Raw genomic sequence first — 25,817 nt, 5'->3', positions numbered from 1 at the left:
GCATTAAGAAATATTTGTTTTTACTTATGAGACTAATTGCTGACATATTATAATATATAATTAGTACAAGATCCTGATTGCATACATGCATACGAAAATTTTTAGAAGTTTTTTTATTTTTACTGGCAAAATTTATTCAGACAGGCAGTCAGGCACTAATCTAAAAAGGTTTGATTTTCTAGCAATCTGTGAAGTGAATTTACCTAAAAGATTAGGATGTAAATTAAAACTTTTACAAAATTAAATATACTTGAATAAAAGACAGGAAGGACAATTTTTCCTAAATATGTTTTCTGTTTTTCTTTTATTTCCAAAGTGGTATATATTCACATAAATTTTCTATATATAGCATACATTTACTAATTTCTATCAAATCCTTGTTACTACTAAAGTATGTTTTTAGCTCACCTGGCCCGAAGGGCCAAGTGAGCTTTTCTCATCACTTGGCGTCCGTCGTCGTCCTGCGTCCGTCGTCGTTAACTTTTACAAAAATCTTCTCCTCTGAAACTGCTGGGCCAAATTATTCCAAACTTTACCATCATCATCATAGGGGTATCTAGTTTAAAAATTGTGTGGCGTGACCCCGCCAACTAACCAAGATGGCCGCCAAGGCTAAAAATAGAACATAGGGGTAAAATGCAGTTTTTGGCTTATAACTCAAAAACCAAAGCATTTAGAGCAAATTTGACATTGAATAAAAATGTTCATCAGGTCAAGATCTATCTGCCCTGAAATTTTCAGATGAATCAGACAACCCGTTGTTGGGTTGCTGCCCCTAAATTGTTAATTTTAAGGAAATTTTGCTGTTTTAGGTTATTATCTTGAATATTATTATAGATAGAGACAAACTGTAAATAGCAATAATGTTCAGCAAAGTAAGATCTACAAAAAAGTTAACACATCCAAAATAGTCAAATGACCCCTTTAGGAGTTATTGCCCTTTATAGTCAATTTTTAACCATTTTTAGCTCACCTGACCTGAAAGGTCAAGTGAGCTTTTCTCATCACTTGGCGTCCGTCGTCCGTCGTCCTGCGTCCGTCGTCCGTAAAATTTTACAAAAATCTTCTCCTCTGAAACTACTGGGCCAAATTTAACCAAACTTGGCCACAACCATCATTGGGGTATCTAGTTTAAAAAATGTGTCCGGTGACCTGTCCAACCAACCAAGATGGCTGCCATGGCTAAAAATAGAACATAGGGGTAAAATGCAGTTTTTGGCTTATAACTCAAAAACCAAGGCATTTAGAGCAAATCTGACAAGGAGTTGAATTGTTTATCAGGTCAAGATCTATCTGCCCTGAAATTTTCAGATGAATCTGACTACTCGTTGTTAGGTTGCTGCCCCTGAATTGGTTATTTTAAGGAAATTTTGCAGTTTTTGGTTATTATCTTGAATACTATTATAGATAGAGATAAACTGTAAACAGCAATAATGTTCACCAAAGTAAAACCTACAAATAAGTCAACATGACCAAAATTGTCAGTCAACCCCTTAAGGAGTTATTGCCCTTTATAGTCAATTTTATAACAAATTTTCGTCAGTTTTTGTAACTTGTACAAAAATCTTCTTCTCTGAAACTACATGGCCAAATTAAACCAAACTTGGCGATAATTATCATTGTGGTATATAGTTTAAAAAATGTGTCTGATGACACCGCCTTCCAAACAAAATGGCCGACATGGCTAAAATTAGAACATAGTGGTAAAATGCAGTTTTTGATTTATATCTTTAAAACTAAGACATTTAGGGCAAATCTTTCAAGATTTAAATGTCAATCAGAATAAGATCTATCCCCTTGCAAATTTTCAGATGAATCTGACAACTCGTTGTTGGGTTGCTGCCCTAAAATTGGTAATTTTAAGGAAATTTTTCAGTTTTTGGTTATTATCTTGAATACTATTATAGATAGAGATAAACTGTAAACAGCAATTTTGTTCAGCAAAGTAAGATCTACAAATAAGTCAAACATGATAAAAATTGTAAGAATAACCCTTAAGGAGTTATTGTCCTTTATAGTCAATTTTGAACAACTTTTTGTCATTTTTGTAACTTGAAATCTTCTTTTCTAAAACTATGGGCCATATTAAACTAAATGTGGCCACAATCATTTCTATGGTATCTATTTAAAAAAAGTGTCTAATGACTCCACCTACTAACCAAGATGATCGACATCAGTAAATACAGTAACAGGTGAGCGACACAGGCTCTTGAGAGCCTCTAGTTTGTAGATCTTAGTAATCTTTTACAAAAATCTTCTCCTCTAAAACAACTTCGCCAAATTAAACCAACCTTGGCCACAACAATCATTGGGGTATTTAGTTTAAAAAATGTGTGGCGTGACCCCGCCAACCAACCAAGATGGCCGCCACAACTAAAAATAGAACATAGGAGTAAAATGCAGTTTTTGGCTTATTACTCAAAAACCAAAGCATTTAGAGCAAATCTGACAGTGGTAAAATTATTCATCAGGTCAATATCTTTCTGCCCTGAATTTTTCAGGTGAATTGGACAACCCATTGTTGGGTTGCTGCCCCTGAATTGGCAATTTCAAGGAAATTTTGCTGTTTTTGGTTATTATCTTGAATATTATTATAGATAGAGATAAACTGTAAACAGCAATAATGTTAAGCAAAGTAAGATCTACAAATAAGTTAACATGACCGAAATGGTCAGTTGACCCCTTAAGGAGTTATTGCCCTTTATAGTGAATTTTTAACCATTTTTTCGTAAATCTTAGTAATCTTATACAAAAATCTTCTCTGAAACTACTGGGCAAAGTTAATTATTGATAGAGATAATTGTAAGCAGCTAGAATGTTCAGTAAAGTGAGATGAACAAACACATCACCATCACCAAAACACAATATTGTCATGAATCCATCTACGTCCTTTGTTTAATATTCACAAAAACCTAGGTGAGCGACACAGGCTCTTTAGAGCCTCTAGTTTCTATTGCTCTCTTTTTTTTTTTTGGGGGGGGGGGGGCATGGAGGGGGCAACTGGATCGAGGATTAGGCAATTTGCATGCTCTCAGTCATGTCAGTCTGGATGGCTGTATTCTTTGCAAATAGGGGTTTAGTACAAATGTATACTGGCTTTAAGTGCATATTCAGTTCTTCATTTGTGTTACATTAACTAATACTAGTAGTAATGTCATATCTCAATTAATAGATGTGAATATAATAAAACAAATACATCTTGGAATATTGATACGTGTATATAAATGGTAACCCAAACATATTCAAAAGAATGTTGTTGAAAAATCCAATTTGAGTCTTGTGAAAGGGATAAACTAAGCAAATTTAGTCAATATCATAAAAAGTGATGGGTGGATTCCCCAATATGGAACTTATTTTCTGTTGTATTGTTTTGTTCTATTAACATGCTTTTGGATATATTTTCAGGAATAGTTCTTGATCTTAGGATAAAGAAAGATGTCATCACAGACAACAGTCCTGTACTAACAGAACTTTGTATAATACTAGAGGATATCTTTACAAGGGGATGTAGAGGTAACCATTGTGTTTTTTGTTTCGCCTTGACAGAGTCAAAAAGTAAGACATAGGTATGCTGTTTCCGGCAGTAGCGGCGGCTTCAATAATGTATTAGTTTGTGATTAGGTCTAGTTTATGGCGAACCACAAGTGGTAGGTCAATCATACATGTATTTGGTTTACAGTTGTATAAGCATTGGCACATCTCATTTCCATGGAGATTATTTGGACCTGCCCCCTCAGTAATGGCCAATTAATTCCAAAACTTTTGCTTATTTTATACATACTAGTTTGTGATTAGGTCATTTTATGGGGAACCACAAGTGGTAGATCAATGATACTTGGTATGCAGTTGTATAAGCATTGGCATATCTCATTTCCATGGAGATAATTTGGCTCCGCCCCCTTAGTCATGGGCTATTGACTTTGTAATTTTGCTTATTTTACACATAATAGTTTGTGATTAGGTCAGTTTATGGTGAACCACAAGTGGTAGATCAATGATATTTGGTATGCAGTTGTATAAGCATTGGCACATCTCATTTCCATGGAGAATATTTGGCATCACCCCTCAGTCACAGTCTAATGACTGTGAAACTAATCTTAGTTTACATGTATTAGTTTGTGATTACATTAGTTTAAATGAACTGCTAATGTTAAGTCAATGATATTTGGTATGTAAATTTATTGGCATTTGCAATTATTGTTTCCATGGAGATTATATAGCCCCACTCCCTCTTCTTAGTTCATTGACTTTAAAACTTTTACAAACCATTTTTGGTCATGTATAGTCCACACTTTGAACCTTAAATATGTAGTTTGTACAAGGGGTGTGGATTATACACAACTAGAGACGGTTTTGGATTTATTATACGACCCCAAAATTTTTTTAGGATCGTATAAACCATAATGGTATGATGTCGTCGTCCGAAGACATATTGGTTTCCCGATAATAACTTCAGTTTAAATGAATAGATCTTCATGAAATTTTATCAGAAGGTTCAATATCACAAAAGAAAGGTTGGGATTGATTTTGGGGATGATGGTCCCAACCAATTAGGAATAAGGGGCCCAAAAGGGGCCCAAAAGTAGTATTTTTCAAGTTTCAAGATAATAACTTGTGTAGGAGTATTTCAATTGCTCTGAAATCATACCGCAATGTTTAAAACTACAAGTAGAAGGTTTGGATTCATGTTAGGGGTTATGGAGCCAAAGTTTAGGAATTAAGGGCCAAAAAGGGGTCAAATAAAATTGAAAATGGAAATGGGGAATGTATCAAAGAGACAACAACCCGACCATAGAAAAAACAAACACCAGAAGGTCACCAACAGGTCTTCAAAGAAACAAGAAATTCCCGCACCCTGAGGCGTCCTTCAGCTGGCCCCTAGACAAAAATATACTAGTTCAGTGATAATGAACAAAACAAGCATTTTTGTCGAGCCTGTGACTTTTTGTCGCAGAAAGCTCGACATAGGGATAGTGATCCGGTGGCGGCGGCGGCGTTAGCTAACTTCTTAAAAGCTTTATATTTTAGAAGGTGGAAGACCTGGATGCTTCATACTTTGTATGTGGATGCCTCATGTTACGAAGTTTCTGTCAGTCACATGTCCACTGTCCTTGACCTAGTTTTCATGGTTCAGTGACTACTTGAAAAAAAAGTTAAGATTTTTTGTAATGTTAAATTCTCTCTTATTATAAGTAATAGGATAACTATATTTGGTATGTGCAAGGTCCTCATGCCCGTCAGACAGTTTTCACTTGACCTCAACCTCATTTCATGCATGTCCAACTGGCAGGTGTCATCTGACCTTGACCTCATTTTCATGGTTCAGTGGTTATAGTTAAGTTTTTGTGTTTTGGTCTGTTTTTCTTATACTGTATGCAATAGGTCTACTATATTTGGTGTCGTGAATGATTGTAAGGTGTTCATGTCTAGCTGACAGGTATCATATGACCTTGACCTCATATTCATGGTTCAGTGGTCAAAGTTAAGTTTTTGAATTTTGGTCTTTTTTCCTAATACTATATGCAATATGTGAACTTTATTTGGTGTATGGAAATATTTTGTGATCTATATGTCAGTCAAGCAGGTTTTATTTGACCTTGACCTCATTTTCACGGTTCATTGCTCTGTGTTAAGTTTTTGTGTTTTTGTCCTGTTTTTTTAAAACTATAAGCAATAGGTCAACTATATTTGTTGTATGGAAGAATGGTTAGCTGTACATGTCTGCCTGGCATGGTCAACTGACCTTGGCTTCATTTCCATGGTTCAAAGGTCAATGTTTAGTTTTCTTGGTTTGTTAAATTTATGTGACAGTTGTAATAAAGCTTTATGTTTAGGACTCAACATAATATCAATAATTCATAAAGAAGGCGAGACATTTCAGTGTGTACACTCTTGTTCTAGTTTCAAGACCATTACTTATGTCTCTGAAATTGTACCACAATGTAACATATAACAAAGGAGAGGCTGGGATTAAGTTTTTGGTTAATTGCCCAAAATATGTAGGAAGAACGGGCCAAAAAGGGCCAAAAAGAAGCATGTTTCTAGTTTCCAAACAATCATGACAATAACTTGTGTTTCAGTGTATGGATCTCTCTGAAATTGTACTACAAGGTTCAATACTGCAATGGAAAGCATGGGATTGAGTTTAAGGGTTATTGCTCCAAGGGAGTTTCAAAAAGGGGGGGATTTTTTGTTTACCATTTAATCAAAGCAATTTAAAAAGCTTCAAGACATGAACTTTAATTACCTGCCATATTTTCACAACAAAACTAACCGATTTTAGTTTAAACATATTTTATTGTTCAAAACAAATGGATTAGCCAAAACTAACCGATTGAAAAAAAAATGAATGATTTTGCGAATTTTATGCGAAAAAAATGAAAAAATCCTGTACAGAAGACTAAGTTTATGATGTTTGTATGCATTGGTTCAACAATTGGAATAGCATTATTTTTCACCGGTCGCTTGATGTCGTTTATTATGACTTTAAATGTTAATTAAACAAAAAATATTACAATTTTTTTTTATTATATACATGGATTAATAGGTCCCTTTCAATGTTTTTTTACAGTGATCTAGCTAGACTTTTATAATTTGTTTTTTTTATATAAAACTTTTTTTCTCGATTTTAAGGGGATGGAAAGGGAGTGTGGATCCCGGACTATACATTTTGTTTATATAGATTAGACCGTTGGTTTTCCCGTTTGAATGGTTTTACACTAGTAATTTTGGGGCCCTTTATAGCTTGTTGTTTGGTGTGAGCCAGGGCTCTGTGTTGAAGGCCGTACTTTAACCTATAATGGTTTACTTTTTAAATTGTTATTTGGATGGAGAGTTGTCTCATTGGCACTCACACCACATCTTCCTATATCTAATAACTGTGTACTATACACTTCCAAACACGGTAGTTTACAAGTTAATGTTTGTATTTATAATAAGTCAATGGTATTTGGTATGCAGTTGTAGTAGCATTGGTACATCTCATTTACATGGAGATTGTTTAGCCATGTAACCCAGTCATGGTTCATTGACTTTGAATATTCACATAACTTGTGTAAGATGTTAAAGTATTGCTATTTTGATTTCAATATTTGCATAATCAAAATTACAAAATGGCAAGACATATCTCTGTGATAACAGTTTATATGTACAAAGAGCAGGAATATATTGATGATTCATGTGAATCTAATATGTTTGGTATGCCAATGCTATAATAGTTAAATCATTTACCCTATTTTTTATCTCTGGTATACAAAGCATTGATGTAACGGTACTCACAATTAATGAAACATTAGATTAAATCCATCTACAACAAAATAATCGTATTGCACCAATTATCAACCAAACATGTCCAACAGATTTTGTGTAAAGCTGTCACAGTATGAGAAATGCACGACCTAGTTCATAGCCAAAATGTAAGTAAACAGAATCAACAGGATGTTGGATCATGAGAATAGTACATTAAGTTAGGTTTTTATTTTAAGATCTTACTACAGTGTTAAATTAATAACCTTATAGAATGGGTTTGTTTTAAGGATCAACATGATCAATGAGTTCACATATAATATTGTTTCTATATTCAAAGGTTCTATAAAAAACATATCAAGTAAAAATTTGGATGTTTAATATCCAAATTTTCTAAATTTCATGTAAGAATTATTCAGTTTTATTTGTACAGCCAAATTTCCATCCAAATATTTGTATCTATTGAAGTGTTAAGCAAATGGCTGGGTTTCTATACATCATAGGTTAAATCTGAGTATCTATTTGATGATTTCTTGCAATTTCAGACACATCATGGTTTAACAAAACAAATTACAGATATTGGACGTGGATTGAAAAGATTTCACAAAGTGGAAGGTAAGAATAAGAAACAATCTTCTTAAAACTGGGTCGCTGTCAATTCTTAAAACAAGGTTGCTGTCACAATGACTTTAACAGGTCAGTTTATTGGAATATTCTTTATACAACAGGACAAAAAAAAATTCTAAGTTTTCTTTAGACTGTAGGGTACACATTTTCCCAGATTTTCCAGATATACACATAGGTTAACTGCAAGCTTAAATATTCAAAGAAATGCAAATTTTTCTATAGGCATGTGATGTATGCTAATTTTGGCCAAATCACAAAATTAAATATCCAGGAAACATTGCAATTGGTATCCACATAAATAAATTAATCTACAGCATGTACAGATCCAATGAACGATTAGAAAATAACCAAGATAATATACAATTACTGTCTTTTGATGGGGTAAATATGTGCTTTTATTGACTTTTTAAAAACTGATATTCACTAAGGCCAATGGTTTTTCAAAAGTCAATTAAACCACATATTTACCAAAACAAAAGACAGTAATTGCTTTATTCCATATACCGAGAAAAGTATTTAAGGTGGTACCCAACACCTTGACTAAAATTAATTTGGCTCGTTTAATTTTCATAAAATTTGGATAAATTATTTACTTTGACACTTTGGCAAAAATACAAAAATTTCACAAAATTTGAACCAACCATTTTATCAGAAAAAATACACTGGTTATATAGCAATTTGACAAACACTTCTTTTGATCATTGAGAAGCTCAATATTCCCTTAACAACACAAGGTGATTAAAGCGTTAAGCTGATTTTACAGAGTTATCTCCCTGTAGTGTTAGGTACCATCTTTATGGAAATTATTCACCAAAACCAATTGTACATCAAATATTATTTTTACCAAAATTATATATATGTAAAAGCATGCGAGGTTTTGCGCGGTGAATATAATTTTTCTGCAGGTGAATATGCTTATTTATTCAAAATCCCATTCATAATTAGAACAAACTTCTTAAGTTTTATCAATAAGGAATAACTTTTTATGCCCTACCTACAATAGTAGAGGGGCATTATGTTTTCTTGTCTGTGCGTCCGTTCGTCCGTCCGTTTGTCCATTCGTCCGTCTGTCCCGCTTCAGCTTAAAGTTTTGGTCAAGGTAGTTTTCGGTGAAATTGAAGTCCAATCAACTTGAAACTTAGTATACATGTGCCCTATGATACAATCTTTCTAATTTTAATGCCAAATTATAGTTTTAACCCCAATTTCATGGTCCACCGAACATAGAAAATGATAGTGCGAAGTTCAGGTTAAAGTTTTTGGTCAAGGTAGTTTTTGATGAAGTAGAAGTCAAATCAACTTGAAACTTAGTATATATGTTCCCTTTGATAAGATCATTCTAATTTCGATGCCAAATTAGAGAATTAATTCTAATTTCACTGTCTATTTAAAATATAAAATGATAGTGGGAGTGGGGCATCCGTCAACTGTGGACACATTCTTGTTTTACTGTAATTTTTTTTAATTTCAACTCATTTATGACATTTAAAGGTTTATGAAACATGACCTAGGGATCAAAGATAGAATCATAAATTATTCAGCTTGTGCATATGTCTTATTAAAGAATGATCATGGTTTGAATAACTTATCTTTCTAACTGTATACATGTATACCAGAACTTGAATAGTAACTCATGTATACCATGCTGAAAATATTTTTTATATTTATAAAAAATTGTATAAATGTAAATGTGTATTTTAGGTATCAGCCAGCATTTCACATGGTAATAGATACAGTAAAAGATTGTAAAAAGGTACAAGATCTCAGTTCACTGTCATGCTAACTACAGTATAAAGAACAAACTTTTACGACATAGTAACAAATGTCAATGGTGTATGTGATTTTAAAGCAAAATTATTTGTGAATAAATACTTCATTAAAGATGAGCTTGTCCAGTGTCTACATTCATAGACGAAAAATTTAATTTGAAGAAAGGAATTTTGGATTCTATCTCATAATTATGTTTAAAGAATAAATAAACCATGTCCAAGGGAGACGACTGTTTTCATGTATAAATTTATGAGTTTGACTGTCGCTCTGGTATCTTTTGTCCCTCTTGGTTTCTCTCTCCTTTAATTAAAATGTACACAAAGAAAGTTATCAGTGTATAGCATTAGCATTTTAGTCTGATCCATACTAGAAACAGGTAGATGCTGGATTATTATACTTTACAAATAACCAAAGAATTGGTCTTCAAAAATCCACAAAAACTGATACACAAAATTGATCTTATAAAACAAATTTTTTAACACAAATTATTCATAAGAGAATATATTCATGCATTGTGAATTCAGAAATTATTGCGAGGTTTTATCATTGCGAAAAACACAATAATTTAAACTCGCATTTTGAAATATTGTATATGAATTAAACAGGCTTTTTAAAAAAAATCGTAAAATTAAAGTCACATTTAAGTCTAAAAAGACAAAATCGTAATAATAAATGCATGCAGCAATTTCTGAATTTAAAGTATATGTAAACATTAAAGGAAACATGGATATTCTTATAGATAAAGTATAATTGTGATGAATAAAAAGATAGGGTAAAGATGGTTCATGATTTAAAGACTCAATATCTTTTTAATTTGCTCGTTTATTTGCTGTAATACTAATAGTTGCTATATGTAGTATTAAACTGAAATAAATTTATTTTCCAGACATGTACAGACTGTGGACGTGGCAGACTATTTATTAGGTCAGCTTTATCAAAGAAAGTATTGGCAGTTCCAGTGCAACAGATTGTTAAAGACCAACAGCTACTACAAGTAAACATATTTTATTTCTTAAACATATTGTAAATTAGATGTGTAAAAAAAATGCTTGTATTCTGCAATTGGCAATTTTATAAGGAGCTAACTTTACTATATTTATTGGTAAATTAACAGTTTCTTAAATCCAAACTATTTAAGACTTCATTCTGGTTTCTGTTTCTCAAATTCAGGTTTCTGTTTCTTAAATAAAATTTGTTCATATTTTACATCCAAACATGCAGGTTACTTTACCAGATCTTTACATAATGTACTTACACCTGTCCTAAGTCAGGAACCTGATGTTCAGTGGTTGTTGTTAGTTGATGTGGTTCATAAATGTTTCTTGAGTCTGTTTTTTTTAATATAGATTAGACCATTGGTTTTCCCATTTTAATGGTTTTACACTATTGATTTTTTTGGAGCACTTTAAAGATTGCTGTTTAATGCTCTATCTGAAGACAGTACTTTGAACTATAATGGTTTACTTTTACAAATAATGACTTCGATGGAGAGTTGTCTCCTTGGCACTCATACCACATCTTCTTATATCTATATAGCCGGTTTCAGCCATACAGATTTATTAATTTGAGGGTTCATTACCTGCAATGATAGTTCTATGATTAATTATCTTTTTGAAAGAAAGTCAAAATGTATTACAATAAAAATGAATTTAATCAAAGTTTGTTTCAATCCAAATAATAACCTATAGATGAATTTTTCAAGTTACCAAACAAGGGGGAGAATCGCTTTGACACAGTCAACACCCATTTCATTTCAAGAGCCCAAAATAACTACCCCAACAAAACAGAATGCTTAAATATGCTAAGAGTTCTAGTCTATTGTGAGCAAAACCAAATAAGGCACTTCTATGTACATTTGATGAGTGTTAATTATTTAAGAAAAAATACTGATTTTTTGTCGATCCTGCAACTTTTGTTGCAGAAAACTCGACAAAGGGATAGTGATCCGGCGGCGGCGTTAGCTAACTTCTTAAAAGCTTTATATTTTAGAAGGTAGAAGACCTGAATGCTTCATACTTTGTATATAGATGCCTCATGTTACGAAATTTCCGTCAGTCACATGTCCAATGTCCTTGACCTCATTTCCAAGGTTCAGTGACTACTTGAAAAAAAAAGTTAAGATTTTTATGCCCCACCTACAATAGTAGAGGGGCATTATGTTTTCTGGTCTGTGCCTCCGTTCGTTCGTCCGTTCGTCCATCCCGCTCCAGGTTAAAGTTTTTGGTCGAGGTAGTTTTTGATGAAGCTGAAGTCCAATCAATTTGAAACTTAGTTCACTTGTTGCTTATGATATGATCTTTCTAATTTTAAAGCCAAATAAGACATTTGACCCCAATTTCACGGTCCACTGAACAAAGAAAATGAAAGTGCGAGTTTCAGGTTAAAGTTTTTGGTCAAGGTAGTTTTTGATGAAGCTGAAGTCCAATCAACTTGAAAGTTAGTAAACTTGTTGCTTACGATATGATCTTTCTAATTTTAATGCCAAATTAGATTTTCTACCCAATTTCAAGGTCCACTGAACATAGAAAATGATAATGCAAGTGGGGCATCGGTGTACTTAGGACACATTCTTGTTTGTAATGTTAAATTCTCTCTTATTATAAGTAATTGGATAACTATATTTGGTATGTGCGTACCTTGCAAGGTCCTCATGCCCTTCAGACAGTTTTCAATTGACCTCAACCTTATTTCATGGATCAGTGAACAAGGTTAAGTTTTGGTGGTCAAGTCCATATCTCAGATACTATAAGCAATAGGTCTAGTATATTCGGTGTATGGAAGGACTGTAAGGTGTACATGTCCAACTGGCAGGTGTCATCTGACCTGGACCTCATTTTCATGGTTCAGTGGTTATAGTTAAGTTTTTGTGTTTTGGTCTGTTTTTCTTATACTATATTCAATAGGTCTTCTATATTTGGTGTATGGAATGATTGTAAGGTGTACATGTCTAGCTGACAGGTGTCATATGACATTGACCTCATTTTCATGGTTCAGTGGTCAAAGTTAAGTTTTTGAGTTTTGGTCTATTTTTCTAATACTTTATGAATTAGTCAACTATGTTTGGTGTATGGAAATATTTTATGATCTATATAATATTGAGAATGGAAATGGGGAATGTGTCAAAGAGACAACAACCCGACCAAATAAAAAAACAACAACAGAATGTCTGTTATGCAGGTATTATTTGACGTTGACCTCATTTTCACTGTCCATTGCTAAGTGTACAGTGTTTGTGTTTTGGTCTGTTTTTCTTGATTTATAACCAATAAGTCAACTATATTTGTTGTTTTGAAGAATTGTTAGCTGTACATGTCTATCTGGCATGGTTCATCTCACCTTGACCTCATTTTCATGGTTCATTGATCAATTTTTCGTTTTCTTTGGGTTAATGTTGAGTTTATGTGACTGTTGTAATAAAGCTTTATATTTATGTCTATCAACATAATATCAATGATTAGTAAAGAAGGCGAGACATTTCAGCGTGTGCACTCTTGTTTTAAGGAAGTAATATATTAAATTTAATCATTGGTATGCTAAAAAAGGTTATGTTCACATTCAGTAATTTCTCAAAGGAGTTGGAAAGTCAGAGCTGATAGAATATTTTGAATATTTTGAGGGAGCTATGCCCACTGGAACTGTAAATTGATTTGAAAAGACAAACATTGTAAGCCCTCTGAAGATAAAATTTTGTTTTTGTTTAATAATTTTTATTTTAAAGGATGACATTATCAATATCGTTGATTCATCATCAATATCTGGGGCAAGTTTGAAACACAGAGCCAATCAATTTTGTTTTAAGGTTGGGGGAGATTAATACCCTTGGAAATGAAAATAATTTTAAAATTCAACATTCAGCTTTCTCACTTCTGCATTTCTCAGTGGAGATTGATTTTTAATTATTATAGCAGATAAACTTATGATAGATAATAGATTTTAAATCATCACATATAGTAACAATTATTAATGAGATTTTTTTATTTTTTGGCAGGAATTCTACTATTCATATAACACAGTAATAGGAGATGAAATATTGTCTGGTAAGTTTTGGGTATACTTTTGATTTAAATAAAATTTAAAAAAATAAAAAAATTCTGAAACTGATTTGTATGATTTTTTTTTTTCAATTTGACTTTAAAGTATTTAAAGCTTATATAATGTGACATTATAAATTATCATTCTGAGGAACCACTATTGAGTTCACTAAACAAAATCTTGTTTATTGCATTTTTACGATTCAGTTGGATCTATGCAAACACTCCAGATTGGAAGAAGATGGTGCAAAATTCTAAGTTCAAGACATATCTGAAAATAATGTGTTTCTGTGATTTGCAGAAACTTTATAAACCATCTAAATCATTAACTGCAAACTTTGGGCAGTTCTTTTATAGTTTTTTAAGTTCTAATCTATAGCACTAAGCACCAAATATATCCCATACAATCTAATTTGATGAAAACTCAGCATATTTATTTTATTTCCTATGGAAATTAACTTTTGAAAGGGAAGATAACTCTGCAAAAATTTGTCTTTTTTTGTCAGTTTTGGGTTGATTTTCTTAAAATTCATGTAAAGCATAATACTTTGATGGGGTTTAAGTTCGTATTTGACTATATTATATTATATTCTGTTCATGAAATGTACAAAACCGAAGTGTTATGGGTATTTAAAAAAAAATGCTCATTTTTAATTGAAGAAATTGCAAATTTGTGGCTTTGTGACCATTTTGAATTAATTTGAAAATTTGGTATTGTTTGTATCTGTAAATTATATTTGTTCATCATCTAAATGTTTACGGAAACTTTAAACAACAAAAAGAAGAACATATATGTTAAAATTTTTTATTTAATTTGAGATTCTTTACCTTGACTTGTTGAAAAATTTAATAAGTGGCCATCTAATCAATTACGAAATCTAGGTTGTAGTTTGATAAAATATATGAAAACAGTTTTAGACTAGAAGTGTTTGTTATACTTTAAAGACTGCTAAAATATCAAGAATCAATACATACTGCTGAATAGAAGCAGGAAAATATTTTTTTTTTATTAAATTTTATTGAAATTTCTGTTTTTTTTGCAGAGTTGTCTCCCATTTCAATGCAAATCTCCATAGGAATTTTAAAATCATGATGTTTTAGTCCTCCTCATGTTATATTTTGTTGGACTTTTTTCTGTGTATATTTGGGGTATAATGCCAAAGATTAAAACTTAAAAATCTTCTGCAATTACTTTAAGGTTAGGTTTTATGCTAGATTGACTGGACTATTGTGATAAGGTGAGTTTATGGGGAAACACTAGTGGTTGGTCAATGATATTTGGTATTCAGTTGTATAAGCATTGGCATATCCAATTTCCATGGAGGTTATTGTCTATTTGTGATTAGATCAGTGTATGATGAACTGCTTATGTTATTAAAGTCGATGATATTTGGTAGGAAAATTTATTGGCATTTGCAAGTATTGATTCAATAGAGAAGCCTCAGATTATAAAGCCCCATCATGGTTCCTGACTTTGAAACTTTTACATAGTTTACAAGTTAATGTGTGTTTTTAGTTTTGTTTACAGGAAACCACTTATAATAAGTCAATGATATTTGGTACACATTTGTATTAGCATTGGGCCATCTCCATTAGCCATGTAGCTTCAGTCATGGTGCATTGACTTTGAGTATTTGCATAACTTGCAGGTTAAAGTATTGCTATTTTAATTTCAACATTTGCATAATTAATATGACATAATGTGAGACCTATATCTGTTTATTAATTAGTGTGAAAATTGCAACAGAATAGTGTTCACCAAAAATTAAAAGTCACATTTTTAATTGAGATAGCATTTATATTTGTTGTATGCATTATTTATTGAAATCAAAATAATAAATCTCACCTTCTTATCCATTGTACAACAATTGCAATAATGAAACCATGAAATCCATGCAATAATTTCTGAGTTTACAGTAGTTTTTCTAGATCTATTTCTTGGAGGAAATATAATAGAAGAGCTTAAGACAATAATGAATTATATATTTGTAGAAATTCTGATATCCCTCTTACTGGAGATTTCAGAGGTCACATTCCATTTAAAGATTCATGTAAGTTCTTCAACTATTTACAGAAAATCATGGCAGTGATTTTACTAAATTTATATACTTAAAACATATAGAAAAATATGAAATAGTGAGAAAGTTAAAGTTTCATATATATAATATATATTTAAGAATTGCAAGAAATTCTCTTAGCTATGAGTAAAAGGATATACTGTCAAATAAATAATGCATTGTTTAGGTAGTAAATGAGAACAACATTTCCCAAAGCAAATGAAACATATATATGTTTTCATCAAAATTTTCAAGCTTCACAATATCTATTCATGTTTGTTTATAATAAGCATATCTTGAGAATTATTTGATTTTTTTTTATATATTTTCCAGAATTCCAGTTTCTTGGACAAAACTTGGGAACTGCCTGTAAGTAGTTGGTTCATTCTATTTATGTGGAATTAACATTTTCTTAAGGTTTAAATTAATAACAATATTTATAATGTAGGAAAATATGGGTTTATTTTTTGTTTATCCTTGAAGTGGTAAAAAAGTGAGATTTATGTATGCTCCTTTCCGCAGAGATTATTTGGCCCTAATCCTCAGTCATGGTCTATTGATTTTGAAACTTTTGCATAGTTTACATGTTTCAAAAGTTTGTGATTCTCAAAAAGATGTTTAAAGTCATATGAAACGAGTGACCGGTGAAAAATAATATTATTCCAATTCTTGAACCAATGCATACAAACATCATAAACTTAGTCTTCTGTGCACCATTTTAGTGCACCAAAGGTAGTTTTTGATGAAGCTGAAGTCCAATCAATTTGAAACTTAGTACACTTGTTGCTTATTATATGATCTTTCTAATTTTTAAGCCAAATTAGACTTTTGACCCCAATTTCACGGTCCATTGTACATAGAAAATGACATGGGAGTTTCAGGTTAAAGTTTTTGGTCAAGGTAGTTTTTGATGAAGCTGAAGTCCAATCAACTTGAAACTTAGTACACTTGTTGCTTGTGATATTATCTTTTTAATTTTAATGTCAAATTAGATTTTTTACCCAATTTTACAGTCCATTGAACATGGAAAATGAAAGTGCGAGTTGGGCATCCATGTACTTAATACACATTCTTGTTTTTAATTTGAGGTTTCTTATGACTTTAAATAATATTTAAATTGGAGTTAACTTCCCTTGTATGTATTTGTAGTTGAATAAGTAACAAATATGAAAACAAAAAGTATCTAACTTAAAGTATTGCCTTTTATAGCTTAATACAATGCAATGTTTAATTTCAAGTTCCCTGCAAAATGAATGCAATTTTTATCATTTAGTGTTCATAAGCACGTTAAATTAGATGATAGGCAGTCAACTTTTATCTTTCATTTTATTATAAATTATCTGCTAAAAGATCATGTCATCAGGAATGGTTACCCGTTTTTCATGACATCACAAAAGCTAAATCAGAGGAATACAAATAATGTTTACAAATTAAAAACTGATATCAAGAATACCACATGCTGATGATACAAAACATATCAACTGTTCAACAAGTATAAATAGACTCAAAATTGAGAAATTGATTTTGAATAATTTTGCAATTATCAATAGACAAAAAATATCATTATTTCTGTATGTGCATTATAGATATCAGCAGTCACATGTTATGTTTTCATTATTTTTTTCACAGATTTATAAAAACTTTGAATTTGTACCATGTGGAGATCTTGGTTTGAATGTACAGTAAGTAGATTCTATTGTGAGATTGTTAAAAAGAAGATAAGATTGATGTATTATTATTCTTCAACTTTAAAACAAGGCTATATTGCATTCACCTTGTCTATCTGTCCTGTCACCAAATCAAAACATTTTTTTCAGAAACAAGTGAAAAAAATTAGTTCATTTTTGGTCAGCAGCATGAGAGACATTTTTGTCACTTTTCTGATCTATCAGACAGCTATTTTCATTTTTACTGTTTAAACAAAAGTAATACATCTGAAAGTTACATAAAATATTTGGTGCATCAGTGTCTAAATTAAAAATTTATAATTGTACAGCATAGTATAGAAAAATTCTGATGGAGAATGACAATACATGCAAGGGATAAAAAATACATACATGTATTACATATTGAAAAATAATGTATATTCTGACATTAATCTGATGTTATGTTATTTTTTATGCAAACATTCTATAGGATAGGATTAGAGATAGGGTATAACATACTTAAACGTGACAGATCCACTCTGCATATATATTTGATATCAAAAGTTATTCCTTAAATTTCACTATGAAGGTGTAGTCTACTCCTATTTTACTCAGTAATACTAAAATCTTTGAAAAATATAAAAAATATACAACTCTCTTTGAAAATCTGTGAAACATTAATTTTATATTCTACATATTTAAAATGTAACTAATTTGAAAAAATGAAAAGTTGCTGATAATGGATATGATTGGGGGGAAAAAAGATTTCATCATACATGCTATACATCACTGAGGCTGCAACCCATCAACACAAAAAACCTCGTAAATAGTGGTTATCCGTTAGGTTCTTCAGCTTGATTGAGAGTGAAGGGTTTTGAAATGAGTTTTGGGTTACAGACTTTGTATGCAATACTTCTTTTCTTCCATTAGACAGGTTCAGGAATATTTTATTGTCAAGTCAATAAAACCTGGAAGTGTGGCAGAGGAAGATGTAAGTCTTTCATAATTTAAATAAATACCTGCTATATGCCTTACAATGAGGATTTATGTGATAATGGCCTTACCTATTTGCCAAAGTACAGTACATGTATGTTTTAAAATAAATAAATAAAAACTTTAACCCCTTTATTGCATTGATGAATTTCTGAAATAAATACAGGTCAACCAGCATGATCTGGGATAGATTATTGCAAAAAAAATGATAGGAAACTTAGTTTAATTTTGTTGCCAAAGTTTTATGCCTCACCAAATGTTGACCTAGTATTATGCACATGATACTTTTTTGATTTTCTAATATAAAATTTGCCTTATCATAATTTCTCCTTAACATGTAAGTTAAAAGAATGGTTGACAAATAAATTGATTGTCCTGTAACATGGTTTTGTTGTATTATTAAAAAACTAATTGTAAAATGTTTAACTGAAGTTTTTCTTTGTTTTACAGGGAAAGATAGGACCAGGGGATGTTATTGATGAATTATATAGCTTTGCTCTTACTCCACTTAGTCTTCCAAATGTAATATATCATATCTTTTATAGTCATGAATTTCCATTACACTTGTTGAATCAGACGCTTGAACATATTTTATTCTGGATAAAACAAATTTAAAAAAAAATCTTCTTTGAGGATATGTTATACATAAAAATCACATTATATGGGTATCGGAGTCACTATTAAAGTTGCCAAAATACTCGAAATCATAATCTTATTATGGACCCTTTTCCAATTTGTGTTTTCACTTACATTTCCAATGCTACAATGCATGTATTATGTAAGAGTAAGAGTGGATTGATAAATAATTTCATTTACATGGATTACCTTATGTCACCTAGTATATCTCATTTCATAAAAACAAGAGATTGAGATTGATGTAGTATAACCAAACTTTACAAGTATGTTATACTGTAATCACCATGTCTAGTTGATATAATAGAAGGAACATTCCTATTGTATTTGAGGTCAATAGATCAAACTTCAAGTTCATAGTTTCTTAAAATCGGCTAAAACTTGTGCAGAAAACATATTTCCCAAATTTTACTTGATGTCTATGCTATTTCTGAAAATTACTAACTAGATAAAATAAGCTTGTCATGGATGCTGAAACTTACTAGTATATTTGAAATGTTTGTACTTAAGTTTACTGGTATCTCAAACAGTTTCACTTTTTTTTCAGGTACATAAATTAATGGCAAAGCATAAAGGTCTACCAGTGTATGTTGGTGTCATTAAGGTAAATCTGCAATTCAACAAGTGATTTAATATTTACTGTGAATTATTTAGTATGTAGGGGTATGAGTTTTAGTTGAATATATAAATATAACCACAATTGTAAGTATTAATCAAAATCTAAATTTCATATCAATGTAAAGACACAATTTGTTAAAATAAAAATACAACCCATAACATAAATGGTACATTGTCTTTACCATTGAACACAAATGAATCTATACTAAATTTGATTGATTTCAAATATTTTGGTCTTCGAAATTTTTTTCATGATGCTTGCTTGGTGGAAAGAGTCAGCAGAGGAATTCACTTTTGACAAGTAGTGCAAGCATTCTGTAGGATTTGAATCATTTTTAGATAATTTCATTTCAATGAATTTGAATCACTTTTAGATAATTTTATTTCAATGATAAAGCACCCCAGTAAATGAATTATTGATATATTGTAGCTTTGTGACAGAGCAGGGAAGTATTTTCCTCCTATTGTCCGGTTACTGGAAGAGATCAATATAAATCCCAGAACTTTACAGAAGGAGATAGTACCAGATGATAAGGATAACAACAATTCAGACAGGAAACCAGGACATGCTATTCTACCAGAGGAAGAGGATGCTGAGAGACCTGTTCACGCTCCTGATGGAAGGTAACAGATCAGAATTAAGGAGATCAATTTTGATTAATTTTTACCTGCATTGCACAGTCACAATCCTTGTAGAAAGAAAATGTTCATCCAAGTTTTCTTGGTATCATTGAAAAATTACCTCTTGGCTTCATAAAAGACTGTAATAATGATATAAATTTATTTAGCCGAAACATAAATCTTTACATACATGTTTTTACAATAATATAAAGAACAAGCTTCATTAAGGTGAAACCCACCATCTTTAAAGGCAAATAATGACCTTACTGGAATGCCTTTATGAAAAAATCTTTTAAATTTTTCGATCTAATTACTCTAAAGAATTCTAATGTAATGACTAGGAAATGGAATTCACTTTAAAACTAAAGGTGGAGTGAACACAAATCAAAATCAGTTATGCAAGAATATCAAATGATCGGCCAAAGGGGAGTAACTAGAACATATTTTGCATCGTAATTACTAGTTTTTTTTAGAAAAAACAAACTGATTATGGTTGGTTGTGTTCCAGTATACACCTCAATCAATTGTATGCATTGATGCAGGTCCATACCTTGTATTGATCTTGTTGATTTTAAACCGCTGGTTCTTATCTTATGCTGTTTTAAAAAGAAAAATATTTAACAATCCATACAGGAAATCTAATGCCTATTATATATATAGCAATTCAATTTAACAAAATTAATATGACAGACATGAACCACTAGAATTCAGGCCTCTGACTTGGAACAGTCAAATAAAGAATGAGGAGGATTAAACATATTTGTAAGCAAGTATTGACCAAGTCATTATGCATAGATATTCATATTACAATGTACCATCATTTTGATTTGATCATTTTTTTTAAGAACTTTTTTTGTGTTTTCATGTATTTTGTTTTTATTTTTGACAGATTGGTTATTTTTCTTTTTCAGTGCATTATATAAAGCAACATACCTTGGCAATGTAGATCTTGGACCAGTAAGTTTTAGTCAGTTGATATGAGTTGTACAATTTAGTACATATATATTAAACAGATACAAGGGAGATAATGGGTTCCTTTATATAGTTTTTGCAATGTCAAACTGTGACATATTGAGAAAAGGTGCATTTCTACTCATTTTTATGGCCCACCTACGTTAGTAGAGGGGCATCATGTTTTCTGGTCTGTGCCTCCGTTTGTTCGTCTGTGCGTCCATTCCTCCGTCTGTGCGTTCGTTCGCTTCAGGTTAAAGTTTTTCGTCAAGGTAGTTTTTTGAAGAAGTTGAAGTCCAATCAACTTGAAACTTAGTACACATGTTCCCCATGATATTATCTTTCTAATTTTAATGCCAAATTAAAGTTTTGACCCCAATTTCACGGTCTACTGAACATAGAAAATGATAGTGGGATTGGGGCATCCGTGTACTATAGACACATTCTTGTTTGATTATTAGCTTGGAAATAATGGCATTGATAACTATCTTTTAAAACAACATTTGACTTCATTGCATATGAATATAATTTATACCAATTTTTTTTAACAAATCACTGATTTTTTTTAAATAAGATAAACATACCACAAAAAATGCTGGGTTTTTTATCTAAAATTATAAGTTCAGGAAAATGAATTTTTGTTGTTTTTATCTTTTGATGCCAGAAGGAAAGAAAAGAACAAGGGAATAAATTCACAATTCTATATTTAATCATAAAAAACTAAGAAAATGACTGGTTTATTTCACAAGAATGACATCCTTTATAAAAGTTTGATATATTATAGGGGATTTATTTTTTTGTTTTGTTTTAATGTTAAAGAATTGAGAAAAACTAGTATTACCATTGTGCTTGTTTAGGTCTGTAGGAAATTTGTACTTCATTGAATGCACAATAAATGTTTATTCTAATTATAGGATGGTAGAGTTAACAGAATAGAAGATGGAGTAGATTTAGTGCTTAGAAATCACAAACAAGTAATTGTAAGTATACTGTAAATTGTTCACTGATCAATATCATAAGTTTTTTTGTTGAGCCTGTGACTTTTGTCACAGCAAGCACAACATATGGATAGTGATCTGGCAGCGGCACTTACGACAGTGGCGGATACTGTGATGTCAGCTTACTTCTTAAAAAGCTTTATATTTTAGAAGGTGGAAGACCTGTAAACTTCTTACTTTGTTAATAGATGCCTTATGTTACAAAGTTTTTGTGTGTTATATGTCCAATGTCCTTGGCCTCATTATTATGGTTCAATGACTTCTTAAAAAAAAGTCAAGATTTTTTTGTTATGTGAATTTCTTTTTTATAATGAGTAATGGGAGAACTTTATTTAGTAAAGTGCTTACCTAGCAAGGTCCTCTGGTCCCTCAGACAGTTTCCATCTGACCTCAACCTCATTTCATGGATCAGTGAATAAGGTTAAGTTTTCATGGTTAAGTCCATAAATCAGGTACTATAAGCAAACGATCTTCTATATTTGGTGTATGGAATAATTGTAAGGTGTACATGTCCAACTGGCAGGTGTCTTTTGACCTTGACCTCATTTTCATGGTTCAGTTGTCAAAGTTAAGTTTTGTGTTTTGGTATTTTTTTCTAAGGTCAACTATATTTGGTGTATGGAAATATTTTATGATGTACATGTCAGTCTGTCAGGTTTTATTTGACCTTGACTTCATTTTCACAGTTCATTGGTCAATGTAAAGTTTTCAGAGTTAAGTTTGTTTCTTAGATACTATAAGCAATAGGTCAACTATATTTTATGCAAAGATTGACTGTAATAAATAAATGTCTGTCTGGCAAGGTTCATCTGACCTTGACCTCATTTTCATGGTTCAGTGGTCAATGTTTAACTTTCTTGGTAAAATCTATTTCTTAGAAACTATGAACAAAAGGTCAACTATGTTTTGTCTATTGAATAATTGTAAGGTGTACATGTATTTCTGATTTGAATTATTTGACCTTTACCTCATTTTCTAGGATCATGTTAAGTTTATGTGATACTTGTAGTTAAGCTTTATATTTAGGACTATTAACAAAAAATCAATGGTTAGTAAAGAAGGCTAGACATTTCAGTGTGTGCCCTCTTGTTTATGCTCTTTACTGGTTGAGCCATTTGCAACTGATTTTACAATGGCTTTGGTTCTGATCTTGTGCTGTTTTAAAAAGAAAAATGTTTAACGATCACTAAATATATTGCATAATTTGTCATGATATTTTATTGTGCTCTACAGTTAAGCATCTGGTATCTCATATGTCATGTGTACCAATTAAAAAAAAATTAAGGAATCTTCTTTATAATCTCACTTTTTTTGTTGCTTCCTTTACAGTCACAAGTTTCAACTTGTTCAGTGAAATCTATTTTAATTTTTTAATTACTCCATGTCAGCACCTTAGTTAGTATGAATGAATGAATGAATATTAAATATTAAAGTGCAACCTAAATTATAACAAACAATTACATTCATATTTACAAATAATTTTCAGCCAGCCAAATAGGCTTATGATTAGTATCATTATTTAAAAATAAAAATAAATAAATATTAGTATGGAAAAAAAACCTGAAAATCTGACATCATTTTCATCACTGCTAACAATAATTTGATCACTAGAGTACAAATGACACAGATGTTATGTCTTTTACAGCCTTCAGATTGAAAGGTATTTGAAATTTTAAATAAACAGCTTATTGATGATCAATAGCCATGATTAAGTGCCTATGGAAGAAATATATGAAAGAGGTTATTAGTGTTTATACATTCAACAGGGGACAGTAGTATCAGATAATGATTAGTATCAGATAATGATAACTTTTTGATATTTGGTGTTAACTAACAATTAAAATGTCAATGTTTCAGGAAGTTTTGATGGATCTGAGGGAGAAGGATGTCATTGTTAGTGATGCTACCAACAACAACAAGGTACGGTTAAGTTTTTTCATTTGTTTTATTAAAGAAAACTGTTCCTGAAAATCAAATCTGTTCTATGCATTTCTGTTGTCAATGGCTGGTGATTTCTTCAATTTCACATTGTTTGACAACAAGTTGCTGTTATTAATCAAATCATCAGATAATCATAAAAAAACCCAAAAAAACGTCAATTTGATCACTCACAGTATAAACCATTGTCTTGGTGGTCAAGTTGTCTAACTTGTAGAACTACTGTATCAGTAGTCTCTTAGGTAGTAAGTTTCAATTCTTCACATGGCAGATGCACTAAGTTGCAGACCTTTGAACTTTATTCTTAAATTTTTATTTTATTTTAAATAGGTAATTTTACGCCAAACCTATACAGAAATTTCAGCCTGTGGAAGAAGAACTGATTTGATGAAATACTTTGGATACATTGCAGGGTAAGAGTAAACAATGCAGAAACATAATATTTAAACTGTTATTGTCCTCAAATTGATGAATACGGTAATTGAAACATGGTTTGGGGTTTCATTCAATGAGACAACAACTAAAAAACACAAAAGAACATCCACAGGTTAATGTCTTCAACAATAGACAGGAGTCTATGCTGTATGGTAAGCTGTACTTCACCTAGAGTTTTTAAATATGTTAGAAATATATAAGAAAGATTTGATTTGCCATCAGTACCAAATTCAACAACAAAAAAGTAATATTCTGTAAATTAAGAAATTATTGTGTGTATTTATTATATCGTACCCAACCATGTCACATTGATAAATGGCTGGCAATAACTTCTGAATTTATAGTTTAACCAAAGACAATCACTGATAGATTCCTGCCTTTGAACAGGCACATAAATAAGTGGTATTTTTTTCTTAATCCATCTCTCCAAGATTTTTCTTGATCAGTGGAATAACAAAAGGTAAATAAAAACAATCACACATTACAAGAAAAGTAATGGTATTATAGATAAACTAATTACTAAAAGAACCAAGCAAATTATTTCCCTTAAAGTCTACCTTCCCCTGCTCATCCAAATTTAAAGTATTTAATCTCTAAATTCAATAGGCTATATACAGAACAAACACAGATATAGGATTCGTTGATTGCAGTAATATCTTATTTTCTCTTGCGATACAATATTTTATTTTACTTTATTGTACATATTTCTTCAATTGAAACAATATATAAATACATGCCATAAAACATTGTTCCTCTTTCGCATCGTTTCTTTCTCTTGTGCTAATACCTCCAATGCCTGTATGTACAATAAACATAGCAGCAACTGCATATATACCTAAGTGACCAACTTCAATTCGACGTAACTGCGAGCACACTCGATATTAATACATTTAAATGCCAAACTTTATATAGTACCATTAAACCCCACCCATAAAAACCAGCAAAACTTTCCTCGTGCCTAATGCACCTAACATCAAATTTAAAAATAGTACATACTGTTACAAAACCAGTATCCCATCTATAAATAATTACTACAAATAGCAAACGAGAAAAACCCTATTTCAAACGAAATAAAATACATTTATCTAGAGCCCTGAATTTATCTTGTGCCTGCTGAAGTTGTTTAATGATAGGTTGAATGTTGAACTATATTAAACATATGGAAATGTGTGATTGTATAGACAACTCTTACTGTGGATTCATTTATTTTCGTTGGTATCAATTTTCTTGGATTGCTGAAATCTTGCATATTTG

At 31.2% G+C, this 25,817-nt stretch overlaps 1 protein-coding gene across 1 annotated transcript in view; it reads left to right on the top strand.

Moving 5' to 3' along the window:
* The window catches only part of LOC134724942 (uncharacterized), a 52,381-nt gene that overhangs the window by 15,953 nt on the left and 10,611 nt on the right, over window positions 1-25,817 (top strand). Inside the window, exons 2-17 of the mRNA XM_063588330.1 lie at window positions 3,406-3,513; window positions 7,791-7,860; window positions 9,574-9,625; window positions 10,529-10,636; window positions 13,631-13,679; window positions 15,666-15,724; window positions 16,064-16,099; window positions 17,360-17,412; window positions 18,307-18,367; window positions 18,820-18,891; window positions 19,550-19,606; window positions 20,051-20,244; window positions 21,153-21,198; window positions 22,107-22,172; window positions 24,048-24,110; window positions 24,459-24,541. Of these exons, the coding sequence (XP_063444400.1) occupies window positions 3,406-3,513; window positions 7,791-7,860; window positions 9,574-9,625; window positions 10,529-10,636; window positions 13,631-13,679; window positions 15,666-15,724; window positions 16,064-16,099; window positions 17,360-17,412; window positions 18,307-18,367; window positions 18,820-18,891; window positions 19,550-19,606; window positions 20,051-20,244; window positions 21,153-21,198; window positions 22,107-22,172; window positions 24,048-24,110; window positions 24,459-24,541 (1,177 nt within the window). The remainder of the gene's footprint in view (window positions 1-3,405; window positions 3,514-7,790; window positions 7,861-9,573; window positions 9,626-10,528; window positions 10,637-13,630; window positions 13,680-15,665; window positions 15,725-16,063; window positions 16,100-17,359; window positions 17,413-18,306; window positions 18,368-18,819; window positions 18,892-19,549; window positions 19,607-20,050; window positions 20,245-21,152; window positions 21,199-22,106; window positions 22,173-24,047; window positions 24,111-24,458; window positions 24,542-25,817) is intronic.

This window comes from Mytilus trossulus, chromosome 7 (genome assembly GCF_036588685.1).
Source record: "Mytilus trossulus isolate FHL-02 chromosome 7, PNRI_Mtr1.1.1.hap1, whole genome shotgun sequence".
NCBI classification, from domain to species: Eukaryota; Metazoa; Mollusca; class Bivalvia; order Mytilida; family Mytilidae; genus Mytilus; species Mytilus trossulus.
The sequence above is the reverse complement of the archived record's forward strand: the minus strand, read 5'-3'. Positions and strand labels throughout refer to the sequence as shown.